Below are 22,091 nucleotides of genomic sequence, written 5' to 3' on the forward strand. Positions count from 1 at the left end.
GGGTGATAGGAATGGGCCTGTTTTGGGGAAATCCTGCAGATAGAGGGCTTGTTCAGATTTCACAATGGAGTTTGGTGACAGAAACGTGGAGCTAGCTACTCAACAGGTAGCTTGTGGGCAGTGATAGCTGACAAACTGTAATAACAGTAGACATACTGTTAGTCAGACGGGGTTGTAAGAACCAGACTGGGATGCAAGTGTTGAAATTAACACTGAAATGGAACTGGAGAGGACAAACTCCAGGCTTACCGTAAGTGGGTAGTAAGTTCAGAAATTAAAGGGAGGAGGAAAAGAAGGTGATAGCTGGAAGGACAACCTGAGTCTCATTTTAAAATGATAAATATTAAGACATGCTTGCATTGTGATGTGAAAGAGCCAGAAGAAAGGCTTAGAAGCAACGTAGGGGGAGTGAATGAAACAAGTATGAGAGGATCAGGAGATAACATCACAGCCACCTTGTAGAAATGTTGTGACCAGCTTTCCTGGCTGCATATCGATCATTTCCTCTTTCAGTTTGAACACTTCTGCCTCTATCCCTCTTAGCAAGGGGGTTCAAGGACTTTAGGGCAAACTGACAGAAATGAAGTGACCTTATTCCTTCCCTTTCTCACCTCTTGTAACTCTTTTTCCTTATCCCCTGGCAGAGAGCATAAGTTCCTCAGTAACCGCTGCTTCCTAGTTCTTCCACTTCCACCCATCTAGTCCAGCTTCACCTAGACCTAGAAGACAGATGTATGTCTGTATTTGGGTATGAACCTTTACCATAGTACCCGGTCCCCTCTTCCCATGTATGCTCCTCACTGCAAGTGCTGCCTTGGAGCGAGATACACGTAAAAGCCATGTGAGCTGCTGGTTTTTTGCACAACAGCACTGAGGAAATCTAGAAGAGGACGTGAATACATCTACCTATCTGGGGTAAGGTTTACTGTATGGAGCACATCTGTGCTTTTAATTTCATTCTCACATTTTATTGTGGGATAGGATGTGGCGGGAAATTTTCTGCATGACTCTTCTTCAGAAATCTCCCATCTACTTCTCCTGCACGCAGTGGGAGAGGAGAGAAAAGGCTGTGTTATGTCCCCGGTCCCACTAGAGATCTTACGCTATACAGACATGCTCCCATGGACTCCAGCAAGGAAAGAAAATCACGCTGCAGGGTCAGCTAAACTCTCCTCCTTATAAACTGTGCAGAACTACCTGTAAATGTGCAGGTGGTAGTAGCGTTATGGGTCCTGATGAAAACCAATAAACTATTACTGTTGAGTATCTGAGTTGTAAAATCAGCCCCAGCTTGGTCAGCTAGTTACCATGTGCCGGAAATCCAAATCATCAGCAAGGATGCTGTTATAACGTTCAGACAAGAATCAACAATAATACATGTTTCTCATCTCTGTCCTGCCTCCCATAGGCTCAGGAATAGTATTAAATGGCACAGAGTGACTCTGGTTAAGGGAGAGGAGTGTGTAGTAAGCCCTACATCTGTTACAGGGAGCTGAGAAGTATTTTGCGGCCTATAGATAGTAGCAGCCTGTGAAGAGGACATGTCCAGACTGGCCATTTATTTCAGGGCTCTCTGCTATTGTGGTGGACTGGTTTTCATGTCTCAGGTAATTCCTTTTAGTCTTAGGTTTCTAAAACAGATTAATCTGATTGAAGGAGATCTCATATGGCAGAAATAAAGCAAGCAGCTGCAGGCTGTCCTCTCCAAAAACACCCCCAGCTATTTCAACCTTTGATCTAGCCCATATGCTGAGGTTGGAGGGGACCTGGATAGCTCAGGGAATACGGAGTACCTTCTACATAGGAGCGCAGAGTATATGAGAGACGGGCAGGTGTGGGATGTTTTGAGTGCCGAAGCTGGTGTGGTAAGCCTCGGCCGAAAGGGCTTTGGGATCCTAGAGCTGGCTGCAGCTGGCAGGCTGGGAGGCTGGGAGCAGGGCTGCCTTGGGAAGGCAGGAAGGGGTTGGGATAAGCTTGGAAAGCGGAGAAAACAGAATGGGACACGGTCTTCGTTGAGGTAGAGGTATATGTTGGAGGTGTAGAGCTGGAAAGCACAAATTCAGGGTCCTAGCATGAGGACGCTTAATGAGTACGGCACAAGGGTGTGAATGCTGTGGCTCTTGCCATTTGAAAATTATAAAATGCTCCTTCTTCCTCCTTTTCTCTCTCTTAACTCCATATCCACCTTTCTGGTTTGGGGTTTTTTTTTGTTGTTTATCTTTCCGCATCACGTTCCACTCAGAAGCTCCCCAGCCTAATCTCCCGTGGGCTTAATTTGTCACCCACTCCTTTTTGTCTGATAAGACTATCTGCAGTGAAACAGTTCAAATTTAAATGCTGCTGTTTAACTTGATGTAATAAGACTTCAGATTTGGCGCCCCACTGTGATAAAAATAAAGGCGAGGCAGAATTCAGACAATAATGGAGAAACAGCACAGCACCTAGTATTTTATTCTGTTTTGATTACTACTTGTTGTGCAGACCTTTAACGCTTCATTTAGTTAAGTCTTACAGGTGCTTGGACAGGAAGAGTAAGATAGTAATAAAGAAGGGATACCCTGCTTGGCACTTTTTCAAGCCTGATAAAAGAAACACACACAATTCATCAGACTGCATGCTGTAAGTAATAAATGGAAGAATTACTAAAGACATCAGCGCGAATGGAAAAGCAAACAAAATGTTTTACGGCATGAAAGAGATTTCTACGGTAAGCATCCTATTTACTTACATTATACTCATTCCTCCTCTGAAAAATGTTTTTCTGCATGTGAAACAAAGAACAATGTTTTACTTTACATTGACGTAAATGTATCAGTTTGAACTGTTTTCTTGAGCTTTTCCTAGATTCTGTATTTCATATGTAACCGAACGCATGCAGAGTGGTAAGGCCTACGGAAACTGCATTAGCTAGCAGGTTTAAAATAATTCCTTTCCACCTTCTTTTTCTACAATATATCACATATATAGTCACACTACAGATCCACTTCTAATAAGAAGCTTCAGCCATTTTGCAGTTGGTAGGCCCTCAAAAGATAACCAATTTCTAATAAAGTTTGGAGAAAATGGACAGCCAGGAAAAGGAGAGATGGCACTCGCAATTTGGAAAGAGTGATCAAGTGGGAGCTTACACTGAAAACTTTCAATAAGTCTTTCTTCTTCATTAGATGCCTACGCAACTACAGCTTGGCCAAGGTAACTCCCATACCCACTGGAAACCATGTGTTATCCGTGCTGCTGCGCAGGGAATTTACTGTCCATTGCTTTCGCAGGAACAGAAGGTTCCAGGTTTGCCCTTTCCTATGACCACGTCTTCTAGGAGGGTGGTTTGCCGCCATTTTTGATGCGCCGATCTCTAAATTTTTTTCAAGGGAATCATAATCTCGTATAGTGGACTTACTGGAAATCAGGTTGCTTTCCACAGTTACGCTTCGGCTGCGCTAGAGCATTAAACTGCTCGGGAGGTGTTCTCTGGCCCCAGTGCCGGTGGCCTGGGCCCTCCTAACACGGCGACGGCAGGGCGCCAGCGCCCAGGAACGCCTCCCGTCTCTTTTGAGGCAGACACAGGGCATTCAGGCAGACTTCTGGGGTGCTGTAGTGACAACGTAGGCTGGTTTCAACAACTTATATTGGCATAAAGGGTAACAACAAGCCCGGCAGATGGAAAACCTGAGCATTTTGTGTATTACTGCCGCTTGATCCTGCGTTGCAACGGGCATGAAGCGTGAAGCGAGTTTCCAAGACACACAACGAAGGAACTCCACCCCCTCGAACACGGCCCCGACACCCAGGGTGTCTCTGTGAGCCCTCCTGTGCTCAGCCTGCGAGCACGCACACGGCGACCAAGCCGTGCTTGGCAGCCAAGGGACGCACGCAGCCCTGCGGGGGTGCACGGCACCACCCCGCCCCAGGACCCGGAGCCTTCCAGGCGCCTTCTCCCCAGCCCCGCCACGGCGGCCACGACGCTCCCGCGACTTCTACCACCGACCCACGGCGCCCGCCCTTCCCCTCGCCCCTCGCACACCCGGGCGGGCGGGCGGGCGGCAGCGCCGCACCTCAGGCGCCCGCCTCGCTCCTCGCAGCCCGCCGCCTCCCTTCAGCGCCGCGCAGCGAGCCGCCCGCCGCCGCCGCCCGGAGCTCCGCCCGCCCGCGCAGGCGCGGCGCTCCCTTCCCTCCCTCGGTCCCTGCCTCCCGCCGCAGGATGGAGGTGGTGCTGGCCGACGCGCTGCTGGCCGGCGGCGGGGACCCCTGCGCGCTGCTGCGGGCCCTCTGCGCCCCGCTCTCCGCCGAGCGGGCGGAGGCGCTGCGCCTCCTGCTCCAGCGCCTGGCCGCGGGCGGCCCGCCGCCGCCGGGGGAGGCCGAGGCGCTGCGGCGGGCCGCCTGGGAGGTGGCGCTGGAGCGGTGCCGGCCGCTGCTGCGCGGCGGGGAGGCGGCGGCGGGGGCGTGCGGGGAGCGGCTGCGGCTGCGGCGGGCGGCGCGGGGCGCGCTGCGGCACTGCGTGCAGCTGTGCGGGGCGCCGCTGGCGGCGCGGCTGGCCCGCGACGCCCTGGCGGAGCTGGCGGCGGGCGGCGGGGCCGGGGCGGGGGCGGAGGCGGCGGTGGAGGCGCTGGTGGCGGCGGCGCCGCGGCTGGAGGAGCCGGCGCTGGTGGGGCGGTGCGTGGCGGCGGCGCTGGCGCTGGTGCGGGAGGAGGGGGAGGGCGAGGCGGCGGCGGCGCTGGTGGCCGGGCGGCTGCTGCCGGCGCTGGGCGGCAACGGGGCGGCCCTGCGGCGCGTCTGGGAGGGGCTGCTGGGCGCCGGCGGGCCGCCGCGGGCCGGGCGGGCGCTGCTGGCCCTGAGCGCCCTGGCCGACGCGCTGCTGCCGCGGGGCCCGCCGGGGCCCGGGCCGGACGCGCGGCTCTGCCCGCGGTTCTGGCGGGTGGTGCAGGAGGGCCTGACGGAGCGGGACGGGCTGTGCCGCAAGCGGGCCCGCTACCTGCTGAAGCGAGCCCTGGACCTGAGCGGCGGGCAGCGCCCCGAGCTGCGCTGCCCCGCGGACGGCGGAGACGGTAGGGGCGGGCCGGGGGGCGGCGGGGGCGAGCGCGGCCCCGCCCGGGCCGAGCGGCGGCGGGAAACATCTCCTCCTCCTCGTAGGGGCGAGTCTGTTCTGGTGGTCTGCCGAGAGGAACGAGGAACTCGTGCGGTTCTGGGAGACTTACATTTTGGTGATGGAGACGCTGGAAGGAAACCAGGTAGGAGCAGCCTAAAATCCGCGCCCGTCCCAGTTTGTCCGCGGTGCGCTGCTCTGGCACAGGTGCTGCCAGTGTTCGTATCCAGTAAAGTATTTCCAGTTTCGGTGATGGAGGGTGCCTAAGCAAGCCTTGACAGGGATACTTTTGTTTCTCATTTCAAATATTTAAAACACAGCACGTGTAACTCATTTGGAATAAATTCAAAACTCTCCTCTGTCTTTGGAATATTTCTGGTTAAAGCAGTGGGTCGAACTAAGAAAGACAGACCTGGATTGCAGCTTATTGCAAGGCAGCGGGTAGCCTCTTTCTTAGCGAACGTCAGGCTCTTGCAACTTAACCACCTCCTTTCGGTGGAAGGGGATCTGTGTAGCAAAGCACTTGCGGCCTTGGATGAAAATGGCCGAGTTTGACTCGGCGTCCAGTGTACTCGGCAGAAAGATTCCTGCTGACTTGAGGCTCCCGTAGTTGCGTGGTATTGTGGGGTTAGCTGTTAGTCACGAGTACCTCCTTGTAGTTATTTTATTTGTACGTCATTGTCCTGTAACTGAGAGAAATGGTATGTACCAGAATGTTTCATTTCAGAGGCTTGTGCTGGTTTATTATACTTTTGATGAATAGAATGGTTGGTTATTAGCCAGTGTTGTTCTTACGATACAGTAGCACAGAAGCATCAGTTTTTCTTCAGTGCTAACCTAAAATTGAATGTTATACGCCAAGTGCTGGGATGCGTTGCACAGATATTGCAGGTGTATTTAAATGCAGTTATATTGTCAGTTACTATATTAATACTGTTGATAGTAAATTCTTGCCCGTGACTAAGTGCCAGTTCTTAGGTTTGAGATATAAACTGACTGCTTCTATTACATCTGATTTGCGTTTCAGATCCATGTCATAAAGCCAGTATTACCAAAACTAAACAGTTTGTATGAGCATGCTGTATCGGGGGAAAAAGGTAAGATGTAACTTTTCTGAAACATCTCCTACATATTAGGCAGTTAAGTCACACTTTTTTCTTTACTGTTTTAGTAGCAGCTTTTTGTTATGTTTTGTTTCTCAGATGAGCTGTTTTCTGCATGGCTGTTCCAGTTCTTGTGGATGTGCTACATGCATAGGTTGCTTGGCAAACATGACAGGCAGTGCTGCTCTGCTCTGAGATGTAACAAGAAGAAATCCTAGCATATGCTTATTCCTTATTAAGTTATCATGAAATATTTTTTTCTGTTGGCAAAGCCAACCAAATGGTCTTTTTCCACTGTGTTTTGTTTTACTTAAGCTAATGTGAAAATAAAACAAAACCAGACATTCTTAGGGTAGGTCTTATGAGCTAAGTCACCTGCACAACTGTAAAAGGGGGGAAAAAACCCAACGCTCATTGGAAGCAGGGAGAGAAGAAATAAAATGAGCACTGAGACAGCATGGTGAAAGATGTAATGGGATCTGTTGTAGGGCATAATGGAGCACATCTAATTAGGTAGTGCAAGATGTTAGAAGTTAAAGTTCAAAGATTTTGTAAAGTGAGAGGATTATTAATGTGAAAGTGTTGAAGGTGAATAAAATGTTGGGACCAGGAGAGTTGCAGGAAAAGGGAATGTGGTTTTTTATTTGTCGGTCATTTTAATTCGTAACTACTAAAATTCAGAGGGTAAGTTCTGAAACTCATGTTAATAATTTTTTTGTATTGTAAATTTAGAAGAGTATTTTTATAAATCTTACCACTATTTAAAAAAGATTATTATATCTTGTGTATTGCCCGTGATGTTATCCAGAATGTCAGTATGTTGTGTGCTAGTTTGATGAATTTCCTTAAAACATGGTGTTGCATAAAGAGTATGTTAATGTATCACTGTCATTTCTGTGTCAGTTTAGAAGAATGTGCTTTCGTAACAGGCTGTTGGTTGTTTCACCCATCGTGGCACATGTGCATCTATAAACGAATGTTTGAGAGTGAGAATAAAACGTTGGCGAAGGAAGGTATTCTTCATTTTCTGGAGCTTTATGAAACAAAGCATCTTCCAAATTCACTTGTTTTTTCGGAGGTAAGAGTGTTGCTGTTAGTTGCCAGAATATACAGATACTCTAATTTGTAATATATCTTAACACTAATTGCCTCAGTAACATTGGAATTAGACACATTCTATACAAGTACCCTCTTATTTAGCTGTGCAAGTGATAGCAATATATGTAAGTGGCGTCAAATATATAATTGAAAAAATGGCCAGGCTACAGGGAATGAGTGCAGTCATTCATTCCCGTATTTCAAACTAACGCTCTCGAATTAGTGTTAGCTCCCAGTTTATTGACATTTGTTACCTGAAGTGAAGTTCTCAGGGGGATGATTGATGCTTCAGATTTTCAGAGCCCCTGAACCTCTCAAAAATCATTAATCAATATTGATTGAACAGTCTTGGATAAACCTGGTCAACAGACTTCAAGTGTCTCCTACTCAAGGATGGATTTTGAAGATCCATTGCTAGATAACCCTGTGAGGACGTGAATGTCTCTGTAGTATAATCAGTATATTACTGTGTCCCATTAAAAGCCACAGTTCAAAATATTCCATATGTGGGAAGAAATATTGTAAGTTTAAAGTGCTTCATTTTTAAAATTTATTAGTAGTGTAGGTAGGTTGACTCCCCAACCAGCCTACGCCTTAGTAAGGAATGATGTATTTTTATATTATTATTTCTTTCTTCTCTCCTTCATAGAAGGAGCGTTGCCCCCAGAGGTTAACATTTCTAATATATACAAACTAAGTCAGCCTCTTGATGACTAACTTGAAATCCAGTCAACCTTAAAACACACTAAATCTTTCTATTTGTGTTGGCCCCTAGTCTTTCTTTTGTTTCGTGTTACAATATCTTCTCTCCAGCCATTTCCCAAAAGGATTTCTTATTTGCCTGCACCTTTCACAATGCTGTGTGAAATGTACCTAGTGAAAAAATTGCTTTGCTTGTTTATTCTCCTGCTCCCCCTTCTCTTTAGTTTCTGCCTCCTTTTGCTCCCACTAGTTACTACTAGCAAGAGTGTTCCCTAGTTTCTGACTCTGTCCTTTTAAAGTCTGGTGAAGTAATGCTGGTTAGCCTTTATGTAACAGTGCCTTGCGAGTGTACATTTAGCCATTGTTCTTGTTTCCTTTTATCAGTTTGTTATTGGACCGTTAATGGATGCCCTCTCAGAAAGTTCCCTCTACAGCAGGTAAGCCACTGATTTTTTTTTTTTTTTTTAAATATATCGATTATGGGAAATGTATTCTAATAATACTGGTTAGAGTACGTGGGTAAAATCTTGGATGAAGGAAGACACATTAACAAACATGGTGTTACTAAACTCTCTGGCAGGTAAAGAGTGTTTCAGGGAAGGTGGGTAGCTGTGAGTAGGATGAAGTGGGTTCAATTTTGTCCTAGTAATAGCAACATAGTGATGCTTCAAGGTCCTATTTTACACCTGGTGTTGAAATATTAATTTGGAAATGAAGTGAGATATGATAAATGAATAACTTAGTGAATTAGGTATTTTTTATCTTGTCATTTTCTTGCCACGCAGAAAGAAGGGGCTGCTCGAATTGTTGCTACATCATAACTGATAGAAGTAGGTTTTTGACAGTGCCTGATTATCTTTTGGGAAATTAATACCTTTTCACAGGAGACTACTTGAGGTTGACAGACGACAGCGGCCTCCCTTGATGTAAATACATAAAGAACAGATAAAAGTTTGAGGAGTTGCCAGTTCCTGTACGTTCAGCGTACTGATGGCATTCAGTGCTTTGTGTTAGTTGCATGGAAAGCATGGAAAGTATGAATGCACTGTATGCACTCGGCATTATGCCAGATGAAGTGGCTTGGATGCTTCAGCTGGCAGTCTGAAACTCTGTTTAGAATGATGTTCGAGTAGCCTTGACTGGCTGACCTCGTTGGGCAGCTAGAAAAGTTGAAACTATTTATGCACTTTTGGGGAGGGGAGGGGAATGTGACTGTCACTCATCAAGCTGGTGATAAGTTTGGATTTGGTGGTTCTGGATACCTGGATAAAGCATAGTCAAAACAGGTTGTTTCGTCTAAACGTGACAGGACAAATGTGACCTCTTTGGGCTCTTGCAGCAGTTGTGTGTTTCTCATCTCAGTCAGCTGCCTGCAATATGGTTTGCATGGACGTGCACTGGTAGGGCGTCAGAAGTTGAAGCAGGTGCTGAGTGCTTTGGTGTGTATGTTAGAGCTGTGTTGGATCGATGCTTCGTAATCATCTCTCTTAGCTTCTGTATTTCTGGTGAAACGTTTTGGCATATGTAGAGGAGGGCGGATGTTTGAGTATACCAACAACACACAAAGTTGTTACGGTTAACGTCAAGCTATGTGAGAGAAAACTGTAAAATCTCATGACTGCCTGATGCTAGTCCTTGATAGCCAGGATCCTGAGACTTCTGATAGGACACAGGTTGTCTCTGTTGATCTCATGGGGTGTTTCTTGCGTTTTTACTTAAAACCTTCTGTGCTGGTCAGTGGTTTTGTTTATACTGACTTTATAACCTGTTCCAGGGAGAGATCCTTGCTCTGTAGCACACTTGGGTAGGTAATTTGTCTTTGCTGTTCTCCAGATCAGGCTGGTCGCATCCCCACTGCGTACCACTGATCTTGTCCCGTGGGCCTTGGCAGCCTGCTCCCGGAGGCCCGTGGCGTTCTCTGGGTGCAGGCACAGGGTTGAAATGACAGTGACGTTTCTTACTCTGGGCTCAACATAAGATGCTCTCAGTCCTGAGTAACCTGACTTGAGGCTGCGCTTGAATGTCAGAGTGTGCCACCACCATGTCCTTATAGGTGGCCAGGGAGAGTCGTGCTGTTGTGACTGTCCCCATCTTCTGCGTGTTTGCTGGGTGCTGTTGGAATACTGGGCGACGTGGAGGACGCAAGCTGATGCACTCCATCTCTGTGGCCTGTTGGAGCGGTCTCTGCAGTGATTTAACCACAGCAGTGCGCTTTGTTTTTGTTTAGGGGCAATCCTACTTGTAGGTGTTAACATGCCAGTTGTCTATTTGATGTTTTAATACCCAACAGGACACCAGGTCAGTTAATGGGAGCCTGTCCTCCTTTGGGAATGAGGCTACAGAAGTTTTTGGCTACTTATTTCATGCTTCTTCCAGAGGAAGAAAAAGGTATGTTTCAATTTCACTGTTATCTTTTTTCAAATAAAGAAACCAAATAAAAAACTATGAACCTGTTTTCTGTATCTCATGTAAACAGTTACCACTATTTTTCTACATTACTTGAGAGAAAAAAGGAGTAGTTCTCCTTGTGGCAGTGGAGTTTCCAGGGAGGAGAGAGGTCTTCTGAGGCTTTGAGGGATGCTGCAGCATTAAGCTACAAAATCGTTTTAGAGGCAAACTGAAGCAGACTTACCTGTTTTATTAAAAAACCAAACTCCTAAGTTCTGAAGATGAACAGTGTTTGCAGATTCTTTTTTCTTTATATGTCAGTATAGATAATACTGTGCTGAGCAAAATCTTTAGAACAGTTCTTTTGTTTGTTTGTTTGTTTTGGGGGCTTTGGGGTGTCTCGGTGTGGGTTTTTTGTTTTGTTTTGTTTTGTTTTTTTAACCTATCTTCCAGACTTCTTTAGTCACAGCCTGTGTAGTTAGGCATTGGAAAGAGCCAGTCCAAGTGCTGAAGCAGAAGCTGGAAAAGGATTTTTTTATTGTGAGGTTGGATGGAGGAAGATTTCTGAGATTGTTCCAAATTTTGGTGATAGTGTAGGCTGAAAAGAAGGAACAACCTTTGACAGATCAGAATTTAATATCTGGTCTAATTGGGTTAAATAAGAGTAGAACCAGCTCTGTTCAGTACCCTGTATCTGCGGGCACATATTCTGGTAGGAAACACCTTACATGTCTGTAATGCCATAGATGCCCTATTTCTCTGCCCTGTCCCTGCATATATTTTCTCACAAAATGGAGGGTCTGTGATTAGCAGCCCTGAGACTGGGTGACTTGCTTCTACAAATTGTAGTTGTGGTGTCTTGTTGAGGCTTGCTTTGGCCATGCCAGCATCCATTAAACTGGTTCAATTGTCGTGTACTTTGGTCTGCCGTCACACAGACTGAGTAGCAGCTTAAAAAAGGCATTGTCTAGTACTTGAAACGATCAGAGTTAAAATTCCATTACTGAATATGGGGATTGGTGCAGATCAGCAAAGCCAAAATTAGGTTTATTTGTGGTTATCTCCTTATCATATTACCTTACTGACAGACTTTGGAATGTACTTTTTTCATTGAAATAATTAGGAAATTATTACTCTTTCATTTAATTTTCAGAAATGATTGTTACACTCTCCTGCTGGGGTCTGTGTCATTTAAATGCATTGGCGAACAAGAAATCACTCTGGATTGTTTGTTTTGTTTACTTTTATTTTAAGGTAGTTTCCTGTTAAAATTTATTCAGAAGATGACAAGTAGGCATTGGTGTGCTGTTCCCATTTTGTTTCTTTCTATGGCTCTTGCATATATCCCTGCGTGTAAAGTATTGGGCACTGAAGGACTTCATGCTTTAAGGTAAAATGTACACTGCATTGTGTTTTTACAGACTTCTTGTAAAGAAATGTGCTGAACATCTGGAGAGCCAGGATTTAATTCATGTTTGTTACTTCTGGGAGGATGTGATAGTTGTGCATGGGAATGGAAGGTTGTTTCTCCTTTATGTCTACTTCACAGAAGAAAGCAATTTAAGAACCAATGTATTTATATCCCTGTGTGACTTAAAAAATGAGTGTTTTGCATTTCAGTCCTTTGTCATTACTTCTTTTTTTGGCATCCTTTTTCCCTGGTCTTCCATACTTCCTAACTGATATATATCGAACTTCTTCCTTTTCTTCTAATTACATTAAAACCTTGTTTCATGGCAGTTGAGGCTGTATCGGGACAGCCCACAAAACTGAAAACTGAAAGACTTGTAAATAAAAGGCTAGGTAAAAGTTCTTGGCATGTGTATTGTCCTTAATCACACTGATGTTTCTTAAGTATCTGCCACTAAAAATCAGTAATTATTCCAGTTTAATTAAATTCGAGCTTTGAAATAAAATCTTACTGGTGGCTGAAGGAATATTGGATAAAAGTAATTTACCAAAAAAAAAAAAGGCACAGCCAAAAAAATCAGACACACCTCTGCTGACAAAAGAGCATTGAAGGTTTCTTTTAGTTTTGTGCTAGAGTGAGAATTTGATGGGAAACATTTTATTTCTATATGTGTTACTGACAGAAATGCAAATATTAAATTAACAGTTTGCACTGGTGTTATCATGGGGATCGTTCCTTTAGTTTTGGTTTTGTTTTGCTCCCCCTCGCCTCACTTTTCATTTGTCAGGTATGTGCTTATCCAAGTTTTAATATTTTTTTAAAGTACCTATAGCAGTAGTCTTGGTTCCGGATTGTATGCTGTCTGATAAGGCAGTGATTGTGTTATACTGAGTAGAATATGTTTGTTAAATACAATCTAATATTTGAAAATGGTTAATAATTAGCAAATACATGAAAATGTTTTAACTTCCTCAGTGTATGTTTTCTACAGTGCATATTTTTCCCCTTTCCAGAGATGTCCTCCAGTGTACTATGATTACACATCAGATTTTGTTGCGTGGAGCTGCTCAGTGCTATCTTCTTCAAACAGCTATGCATTTAACAGATGTGGTCAGTTTAGTTTTGTTGTTTTTTTTTTTTTTTTTTTCTTCCTGGTGTAATAGAAATACACTGACACTTTTACAGGGTAAACAGGATTCAAAAAATTGCCAAACACAACATGGAACAACTGATTTTGCTGGATTTGCAGTTTTTTTAGTGACTACTTAAAAAAATGTACTATGGAAGTATGGGTATGCTTCTTTTAAGCATAAGATGTATTATTTTTCATTATCTTTTCTTAGTTGATGTTTTCTTGTAGGGTTTTCACACAGTAGTTATGAAATAGTATCCTATTATGATATCCACTGTATAAACTCATGTTTTAACAGATAGAAACTAAATGGACTTTTCTGAAATACCTAAGAGAATAGAAGTATTCATAATGCCAGAATGCTAAAACTACCATTAATGTTGAAATAGCAATACCTTAATTGTTCAATAGTCAAAGTATTCATGTTTTGGTTGTCTTATAACATGCTTGCTTTCTAGATAAGTAGACTGTCTTCCATGTTGTGTGTTATGGCTATAAACTTGTCTGAGCAGAATTTCCTTTTGGAAATACAGAAGTAGTACTTATCAGTGACTCTTATTTATGTACATTCATTTAAAAGGTGTCATCAGTGAATAGCCCTATTCTTCTAGTCATTCATTAACTTTCAGATAGATTTTAATACTTGGGCAAATCGAATTGGTAAAGATGAGTTGGTCCCAAAGAGGCAAAAATGAGTCTGTGTCATGGAAAGGAAAAAGTCAGTTTCTTTTTCTGAAACTTTTGCCAGATGACAGCAAACTTCTTCAGTTGTTGTATAGGTGTTAGCTGTTGTATATTATGTTGGCAACTATTATATCTTGATTAATTTCTTCAGGAGAAAGTGTCCCTCCCAGAAGTTGCAAGCTTTCTTCTGTCCCTTAGACCAGAGGAGTCCCTAAGGAGAGATACTATGTTATGGATAGAGGTGAGAACTGAAGCTGGTTTTGTGTTCATCAAACATTTTTTAATACCGATACAGACACATGATTTATTATTGCTACTTTAATATTTAAATACTTAGCTACTTTTGCATTGGTACATGCTGGAATTTCTGGATGTGGAGTCCTGATGGATTTAGGTTTCACTTGAAAGCTGTGATTTTTAAATTTTTTTAATGCTGTAGAGGTGTTAATGTTAACCCTAAACAAATTATTCAGCAGATTAGAAGTGGAAGAATTCTAAGGTGGTTGAAGGTAAGGTGGATGGGGAGAAAAATATGACTTTTTTTTTCTTCGTGCAGAAATTCTCAATTCTGCAGAAGAAAAAGCTCTTTCTTGAGGCAGAAATTTTTTTGAACTCCTTTAGAGCCTTTATGCCCCAGTTCATTGTGTTTCCTAGAGTTCATCTCGGTATTCCAGCTGTTGGGCGTAACCATATTGAAATGCAAATCAGAATCAGATCTTTCTCAGACTTGTGTACACTGAATACTGGTCCTTTAAGAGACTTCTGTGTGTTTGTTACAGTCCTGGTCTTCTGCATCCTTTGCCAAGATTGTAGGAACTAAAATCACTATTGGTAAGCCTGTACTAGTATATGTAATCTCTCCCATCAGGGATCCATGCTCACTCCTCTACATGGTTGGTAACTTCATGGAGAGAGTGCCACACAGCCACGACTTCGGTTTCTCACTCTACTTTTATTAAGGATACCAGGTGGATGTAACACCCTCAGCTGAAGCTGCTCTTGCTTATCAGATTCTTCAGACAGTTATTTCTGTATATCATATATATATTCTCTTTTTGGTTACTTCATTCTAATTTCTCCTGAACTCTCTGTTGTAAAATTTAATTTGATGGAAAAGAACACTATTTTGTAAGCTTGTTCTATCTTTAGAGGGGTAATCTGCTAGTATGGTTCATGTTTCCTCTTCCTCTTAGTCCTGAAATTACCATCCGAGATAATGTGGATCCTGAGACTCTCTGAATGGACCAGTATATGGGCCAAAAAAACTGTATAAGAACTGCCTCTGATTTGCATGTTGTTTGGTTAAACCCAGCACTGGCAGGAATAACAGGGTAATCTCAAACAGAAAAGTGTGCCTACCATGTAGAATGAGATTGTAAATTTTAAATTTCCAAAGGATGTATGTTTTATGTCTTTGCAAGATGCAAAATGGTATGAAAAAGCCTCAAAGAAGAAATCATTTTGTATATAGGATATACTGGAGTCAACTGAATACGTAGCCATAATTTTGATTAGTTGTACAGCAATATAATGATAAATGATTTTTTGCATAGTGTCCTCTTGTTCTGTATGCTGTATGTTTCATCCTATTCTGTTGATTTTTGGCATAAAAGTTAAAAAAATAAATACGCAGCTCTCACTAGATAACACTTGGCTGTAGGAAGCCCTTTTGACATGAGGGAAATTTTACCAGTCTTGCTTATTTTTAAGAGCTGGGTTTTTTCTTATATTGGTACCAATAATCTTTTTTTGGGTGCGCTGAATTACTCTCTAAAGAACCTTTTGCTATATTAATTAGAGGGGAGTAGTCTGCTAAGCCTCAAGGTAGCTCCAGTTAATACTTCTCACAGTGTGGATTTAACAGTGCTTTAGTGAACTGTTATGTTGGTAATGTCACTACAGAACTGACAATTATGGGTAAATAGTAACATACTGGTTTTAATTCAGCTTTGCAGTTGGTTACAAGTGAATGACAGATGCTTCAAAAAGTCAATAACCTCTGATTTTGAACATCAAGAGACATCATCTTTATGTCAATACGTACGCAGTCTTGTGGGAGAATATCTTAAGACACCAGCATCTGAAAGTAAGTTAAACGTTTATTAATATTAAAAAAAAAATTGAAGATAATTTAACCATAAAATTACAAAAATCCTTTGGATTTTAGAAGAGCTGTTTATTTATATTCTACCTATTCAAATTCTACCTAATCTGCGGTATTCACAATTCTTAAGTTTTTACTTTATTTTCTAATTCCAGTCTTCCTTCACAAAATGCAGTCATGCAGTATTAATTGAAATTGAGCCTTAATATTCAATTTTAATGCTGCACTGATGCTTGTCCATTAGATTTCTTTTGTTACTTTTTTACCAGTGCCTGAAAATACTGGAGTATGGGGGCAGAGGAAAGCACAAGGGAATGTACATAGATACAGGTTCTGTAGCCTTTCTCAGCAGAGGTTTGTAAAATGGCCAAGTACGTTTATGGGGAGAGATGCTGTATAGTTACGCAGTTTGGCAGCTCATTACACACCTTCCTGCAGTGATGTTCTTTTGACCTTGGACTGCTTGTAGCAGATGAGCTGCCACACATTATAACCAAAGAAGGTTTTTTGTGTGCTCTTATCAATATGCAGATAAATTCTGAAGGGACTTCTTTGTTCACTGCCACATTTTAAATTATTATAACTTCAGTGCAGAATTTTCTTTCAGATATATTGAAAGGAATGGCAAATTGACTTTTTGAATACTTCAACTTTTGTGTGTAACTCACTTATTTGCTACTTAATTACTGCAATCGTAGCAAATTTTATATAGCTTTATAATGTCAAAAGTCAAAATTGAACACTTTTAAAATATTATACCTATAGGAGATATAAAAACTAGGTCAGAATAAGCTAATGATAACTAGCTTCAGAAGCTTCTTGCGGCCCAGGACACTTCACTTGATTGTCTTATGGTTAGAAAAGTTGCAAGCAAATTTTGTCTATTGATATGCCAAGGTTATGCTTTGCTAAAAATTTTGAAGATCATCTCTGCTTCCTGAAATGTTTGTTTAGTCCTTTGTCTATATTATCTGTAATTCCATGGCAAACATCTGTGTTTCACTTCTAAAAAGTTGTGTTTGTTATTTGCTGGTTCAGTTTGAGTCTTAGCTTATAAGCAGCTCTGCAGAGGAAAAAAAAAAATCAACCATGTCCAGCTGCTTGAACTGGACCTCCGAAGTGTGTTTTGCTTTCTAAATTCCCAAAGCCAAAAATACACCAGTCAAAAAACCCTAAAACCAGCATGTGTACTACTATTTAAGAAACAATTTTATAAGTATGATGATGTGGTCCTGCATAGAAGATCAATGAAAAGAGCAACTTCAGTTAGTGTTTTTTTTTTTTAATTTCCCTGTGATAGAATAGTTTCAGTTCTTCATATAACTTTTAGCTGGTCAAAATCACAGCTAGTGTTTCTGAGGAAGCATAGTGGAATTATGTTCTTGGTTAACTTCATTTGAATATGCTAATGTATTCTTAAAAGCAATAGAAAAGCCTATTGGGAGCTACTACATAATATATGCTACTACATAATATAACACATGGCCTAAAATTGATTTCAGCATAGAGGCCAATAAGATTAGCCTCTTTGAGGCACAGAGGAAAGTAATTGTGTTTGAGTTTAGTTTGTATCTAGATAAAAGAAATTAGAAAAATTAGTAGTAATATTCTTGTTACCATTAATTGTTGTTATACTACTAATTTATTTTAATGTTATTAAAACAAAAGTTTTAAAAATTAATGTGAAGGTATTTTTTAAGTACTGTGGAAACCTTAAAATATCTTTAATCAGGAGAAAATTGCTTTATGCCTGACTGGTTTGAAGCTAAGCTTGTCGCAACAGTGATTCTGTTGGCTGCAGACGTGGAGCAGATGAGGAAAAAATACAGGTAAGTATGAAATATCTTATTTTACATTTCTCTCTTTTTCAACCCCCCTACTGCTGAAGGATCCAGTAGAAGCCTGATCGAGTCAGGAAGTTGTCCATTTTTCTCTGTAGACTTTCGGTCAGCCTGATCATTCCTTAGGCCTTGTCCAACTCTTGCTGCAAACGTACTGGGTAACATTTCTAAAGATACTTAAGTGACTTGGAAACGTGTGTCCTATTTATTTCCATAAGTGACTTCAGCACTTAAGGCAGATACTCAGAAGAAGACTTTCTTTTTAATTTTTGTTTTTGTGTAGTGGAAAAAGCAACATAGAATGGATTGAACTAGAGGCTTTCTTGAACCCTCTTCTGGATGTCTTGATGAAACTTGGCAGTAATGCTTACATACCAACACTGAAAACAGATAAAAGCCTACAGCTTCTCTTGAAGTTATTGCAGACCCGTTCGTTAAAATGTTCCAATACACAAGATGGTTAGTGATATCTTCAGTATACTGTGTCTTATATTAATTGTAGTCTAACTAAAACTAAGGTACTTAATGTTTTAAGGCTATATTGTCAACTTTTACATTTACCACTTCTAGGCTAGTAATAATTTGACAATCTGGCATATCTGTTGCAAAATTGAGCTGTGGTTCCAGTCCTACAGGGGACCTTCTGAGGGTGTCCCAAGGACTGGGAATAGAGAATGTGGAAGCCCTCTGAGAAAGTTGTTGTTACCCATTAGGATAAGATTAGCAGTTAGTTAAAATCTGGACAGTGTGACCGTATTACAAATACTTATAGGCTTATTCTTTGCCAACCTATGGATTCCATAAATCATTCAGACACTTCAGAAAGAAGTTAGTACAGAAACCCAGCCTAACCTGCTTAGTTGCTCCCGGTTCAGCCAGAGCCTTCCCTGAATGCATAAAGTGATCCTGCTAGACATACTGTTTTCAAGTTGTGCATCCAGGTTTCATAAAGATGTCTAAATGCAGCCCTGAAGCAAATGCTTAACCTAATTTTAAAAAGTGCTTTATACAGTCACCCCCCTCTTGAATTTTGCTGTTTGACTGAAATACTGAATGCTAATTATTCCGACTCTTAAAGTTCATATTGTGGGGTGGTCTCTGACTGCCGGAGTGGATTCCTTCAGGTGAAACTAGACTGGAAGATGTGCCCCAGCTGCCAATGTGCACTCAGTCCACAGCATGAGGCTAGAGCAAGCCTGAAGCAGAACCCTCCAAAACATGTGTGAGCGCATGTGAAGTTTTTAGTATCAAGTATTTAACTCTGTAAATCACTTCCTTATGTGCCGCTGTGCTTGCTAATGTAGATGTATAATCAATCGCTCCCGCCTTGGCAATTTTGATACCTGACTTAACATGTTAAGTTCTGCTAACAGAGTTCTTGAGGCATGGCAAAGCTGAGCATCACAGTGTCTCTGTCCTTTTGGACGCCCCCATAGGTACTCCAGTACAGCTCATCGTCAGTAGAGCCTTTCAAGAGGCTTTCAGAACTGGACTTGTAATATTATGTCTTTTTGTGTTAAGTTAAACAAGGATTACATTTCTTTTCTTATATTATTTCCTACAATGTTTTTGCGCTTCTTCCTCCTGCACAGGAGAGCCAAGTAATAAATCTTGTTTCTGCAGCTGTGAATTGACTGTAATTAGAGTAATGCTCTAAAATACAGAAGTTTTGTTTCTGCATTGATTAAACAGGAGGTGAAAAGTCCTGTCTGTCAAATGGAAAATGATAAAATGGGAGGGAAGAAGAAAGGAATTTAAGCTTGTAAAACAAAAATAATAACAATTGGGAAGTGTTTTATTCAAGAATACTTCAATGGGGATAGACATGCCTGCAATGCATGCTGGAAGCAGCAGCATTTTTCTGCAGGTTTTGCTATCTGTACTGTTGCTAGACTTCGCTATTTTAAACAGTAAGTTTCTGCTAATTATTTATGTGATAGTGTTACAGAGCCACTGGTAGTGAATTGGATTTTACTGTCTTACATGTTTATCTGAAGAATCTCTGAATTTTAACTGCAGAAGATGTTTTAGTGATTTGAGACTTACGATGAAATGTGATAGTAATCTGACATAGTCAAACTGTTTGTTCTAAACAGATTAAGCATTAGAAATGCAGTCCAATGAGCCATTTTAATAGAGAACATTGAAAGTATAGATTTGGAACTTCTGGAAGTATGTCCCTTTATATTTCTACCTTTTGAAGGTCTTCCATTTCATAGTAATTTCACTACATGAAATGTAACTCGGGGTCAACTCCAGAAAAAAACCAGCAGATACAACCTCTAGGTAACTCTCCTAAATACTGAAACTAATGACTGATATTTTTAAAACAAGATGGTTGTGCAGAGTATTTTAACTCCAGTTTCATACTGATGTGTTATTTCTTTGGCTTTCAGCTAGCCCTTACCCTTGAAGCACAGATTGAAGTGTGCTCGTGGTTAAATATGTTTTACCAGACTGACCTACTTCCCTTGTATAATAAATTTGTGTCCTTTCGTTTGTGAAATGCTATGCATGTGCGGTATACTTTGTAGCCTAGCCTTTTCTTAAAGTATCGCATTTCGTGTTATAACCTTACATTTTCATTTACAATGTTAAGCCAGGAAGCTACTGGACTGAAATCTTGTAAGATTATTCTATATACAAAGCTGAATTATTTCTAAACAGAAAAAAAACGAAACAAAACAAACAACCAAAAAACAGTTTTCACTTCTGTACATGTTAGAAATGGATAACTGCATTTTTATCACATACAATAATTGCTGGATATGGAAATTCTTGTTCTTTATTAAAAAGTAAGTTCATTAATAAGCTTTTCGTGCAGAGGGTTGGGAATAGGACGACAGTGTGCATTAAGAGTTGGAAAATTATGCTTTGGTCTTCTGGTTTTGTGTGGGTTTTGGTTCACTAGTTCATGGTAGATCTCAGGAAAGAATATCATCTGGTGTCATTCTTTCAGCCCTATGACTTACACTGCTAAAGAGTACAGAGCTGTTTTAAGGTATTCTTAGGTATTTGAATACTTATTACTGTATAACTTTGACTCTGTAACAATTAAATCTGCATGATATAATAAATTTCTTAAGGAAAGTGTATTTCTGTACGTCATTTTTTTTTTTTTCTCTTCACACAGATGGGGTATTGTTTTTTATCTGGAAATCTCTAATGACACCTATGGAGAGCATTCTTGAATTTGTTCTCCGGCGGCTTACTACAAATGAGTTAAGCACTGTAAGTAATTATTGAGAGACATACTTTGGTGTGGATTTGGGCTTCCTTGTTAATTTGATTTACAAGTGTTCCTAGTTTTCATATCAAATCTTTGAACACTTAGAAAGTCAATCTGCATAGAAACACTTCTGTTAACTTTTTGAATGTGCACAATAAGAATACAGCAAAAAAAGGTGTCTTGACAAGTAGTGTTTAGTGTCTGTAGTCCATACTCCCTGTTTCTTCTCAAAGCTGAAGAAATCATGAGTATCATATCATACTGCATCGTATCTACTAGTACAGTTGTGGATATAAGATGTTTGGAGACTTTTAGCACTCAGCCTGGTTAATATCTTTATTGACTATGTTCCACTGTTCGCTCTTTGCTGTGGCCAGTGTTTATACCCCAAAGAAACCCGTGACTTTTGAAGCAAAATGATTTAATGGTAGAGGAGCGTGGCTTCTTTAAAAATACTCTGTTGAATGTATGAAAGAAATGCACTGCTTTTTAGAGAGTGAGGAGGCACATGTTTCCTACTGTAAAGAGCTTTCAAGTCATATGTAAACAGAAAGACACAAGACGTAAAGCAAAACATTTACAGATGTTTCCAGATGGAGAAAGAGGAATTAGAATGTAATCTTTATGAGGAGAATGATATTTCTGGAAGAAAACAGATTTGAGAAAGAGGGATTTGTGGAAGTTAAAACGGAGGCCAATTCTCAAAACTCAAAAGCTCAATGAAATGCGAAGTAAGAACTTTGAAAGCAAGGTAGAAAATAGATTAGGAGTTTCAGGAGAAGGATATGGAGTAAGAGAAAAGGAAAGTTGTAAGATCTTCACAGTTCTTCTAATTGTCAGCTTTAATTTTGTATTGTAAAAGGCAGAAAACTAAAGTAGAGATTTAAAGAGAAGACTTCAGTTTCAAGATTGTTAATTTAGTGGGCTGTATTTGGATAGACTATTGGGAAGAAGCAAGAAGACTAGAAGGATTGGAAAGGAAGAGGCAACTGTAATGAGGAGATGGACAAAATGTAAAGTGGCATTTTTAGAATTATTTAGTGAAGAGTGAGTTTAGAAAAGAAAACCAGTTTAGGTTTCTTGGAGAAAGTTATATGGACAAGTGTGCAGAAATGATAATGAACAAAAGTCAAATTTGCTTCTTGTGTTTGGGAGAGTGAAAAAAGTCTGAAAGTTGGAGGGGAAACAAAAGCATGTGTTTCTGCAAGGGTGGAAACTTGGAGAGGAGCATAGGGCTTTGGGCTGTTTTCTCAGAAACAGTATGGAAAGTACAAATTGAAAGGGAAATGCAAGGAAAGAAAATAAATCTGATAGTGGAC

General features: G+C 41.3%; 1 protein-coding gene across 3 annotated transcripts in view; it reads left to right on the forward strand.

Annotated features, from left to right (window-relative positions):
* The first annotated feature begins 4,198 nt into the window (after nt 1–4,198).
* The window catches only part of TARBP1 (tRNA guanosine 2 -O-methyltransferase TARBP1), a 39,256-nt gene continuing 21,363 nt past the window's right edge, over nt 4,199–22,091 (forward strand). For all 3 annotated transcript variants that reach the window (XM_087774984.1, XM_087774982.1, XM_087774983.1), the window contains exons 1-13: nt 4,199–5,042; nt 5,128–5,225; nt 6,108–6,177; nt 7,113–7,261; nt 8,368–8,420; nt 10,274–10,371; nt 11,626–11,761; nt 12,796–12,892; nt 13,750–13,839; nt 15,546–15,684; nt 17,435–17,531; nt 17,827–18,002; nt 20,677–20,774. In XM_087774984.1, coding sequence (XP_087631110.1) covers nt 4,199–5,042; nt 5,128–5,225; nt 6,108–6,177; nt 7,113–7,261; nt 8,368–8,420; nt 10,274–10,371; nt 11,626–11,761; nt 12,796–12,892; nt 13,750–13,839; nt 15,546–15,684; nt 17,435–17,531; nt 17,827–18,002; nt 20,677–20,774 — 2,145 coding nt within the window. The remainder of the gene's footprint in view (nt 5,043–5,127; nt 5,226–6,107; nt 6,178–7,112; nt 7,262–8,367; nt 8,421–10,273; nt 10,372–11,625; nt 11,762–12,795; nt 12,893–13,749; nt 13,840–15,545; nt 15,685–17,434; nt 17,532–17,826; nt 18,003–20,676; nt 20,775–22,091) is intronic.

This window comes from Nipponia nippon, unplaced genomic scaffold, assembly GCF_047370975.1.
Source record: "Nipponia nippon isolate SJK-2023a ecotype South Korea unplaced genomic scaffold, ASM4737097v1 scaffold_4, whole genome shotgun sequence".
Classification (NCBI taxonomy): domain Eukaryota; kingdom Metazoa; phylum Chordata; class Aves; order Pelecaniformes; family Threskiornithidae; genus Nipponia; species Nipponia nippon.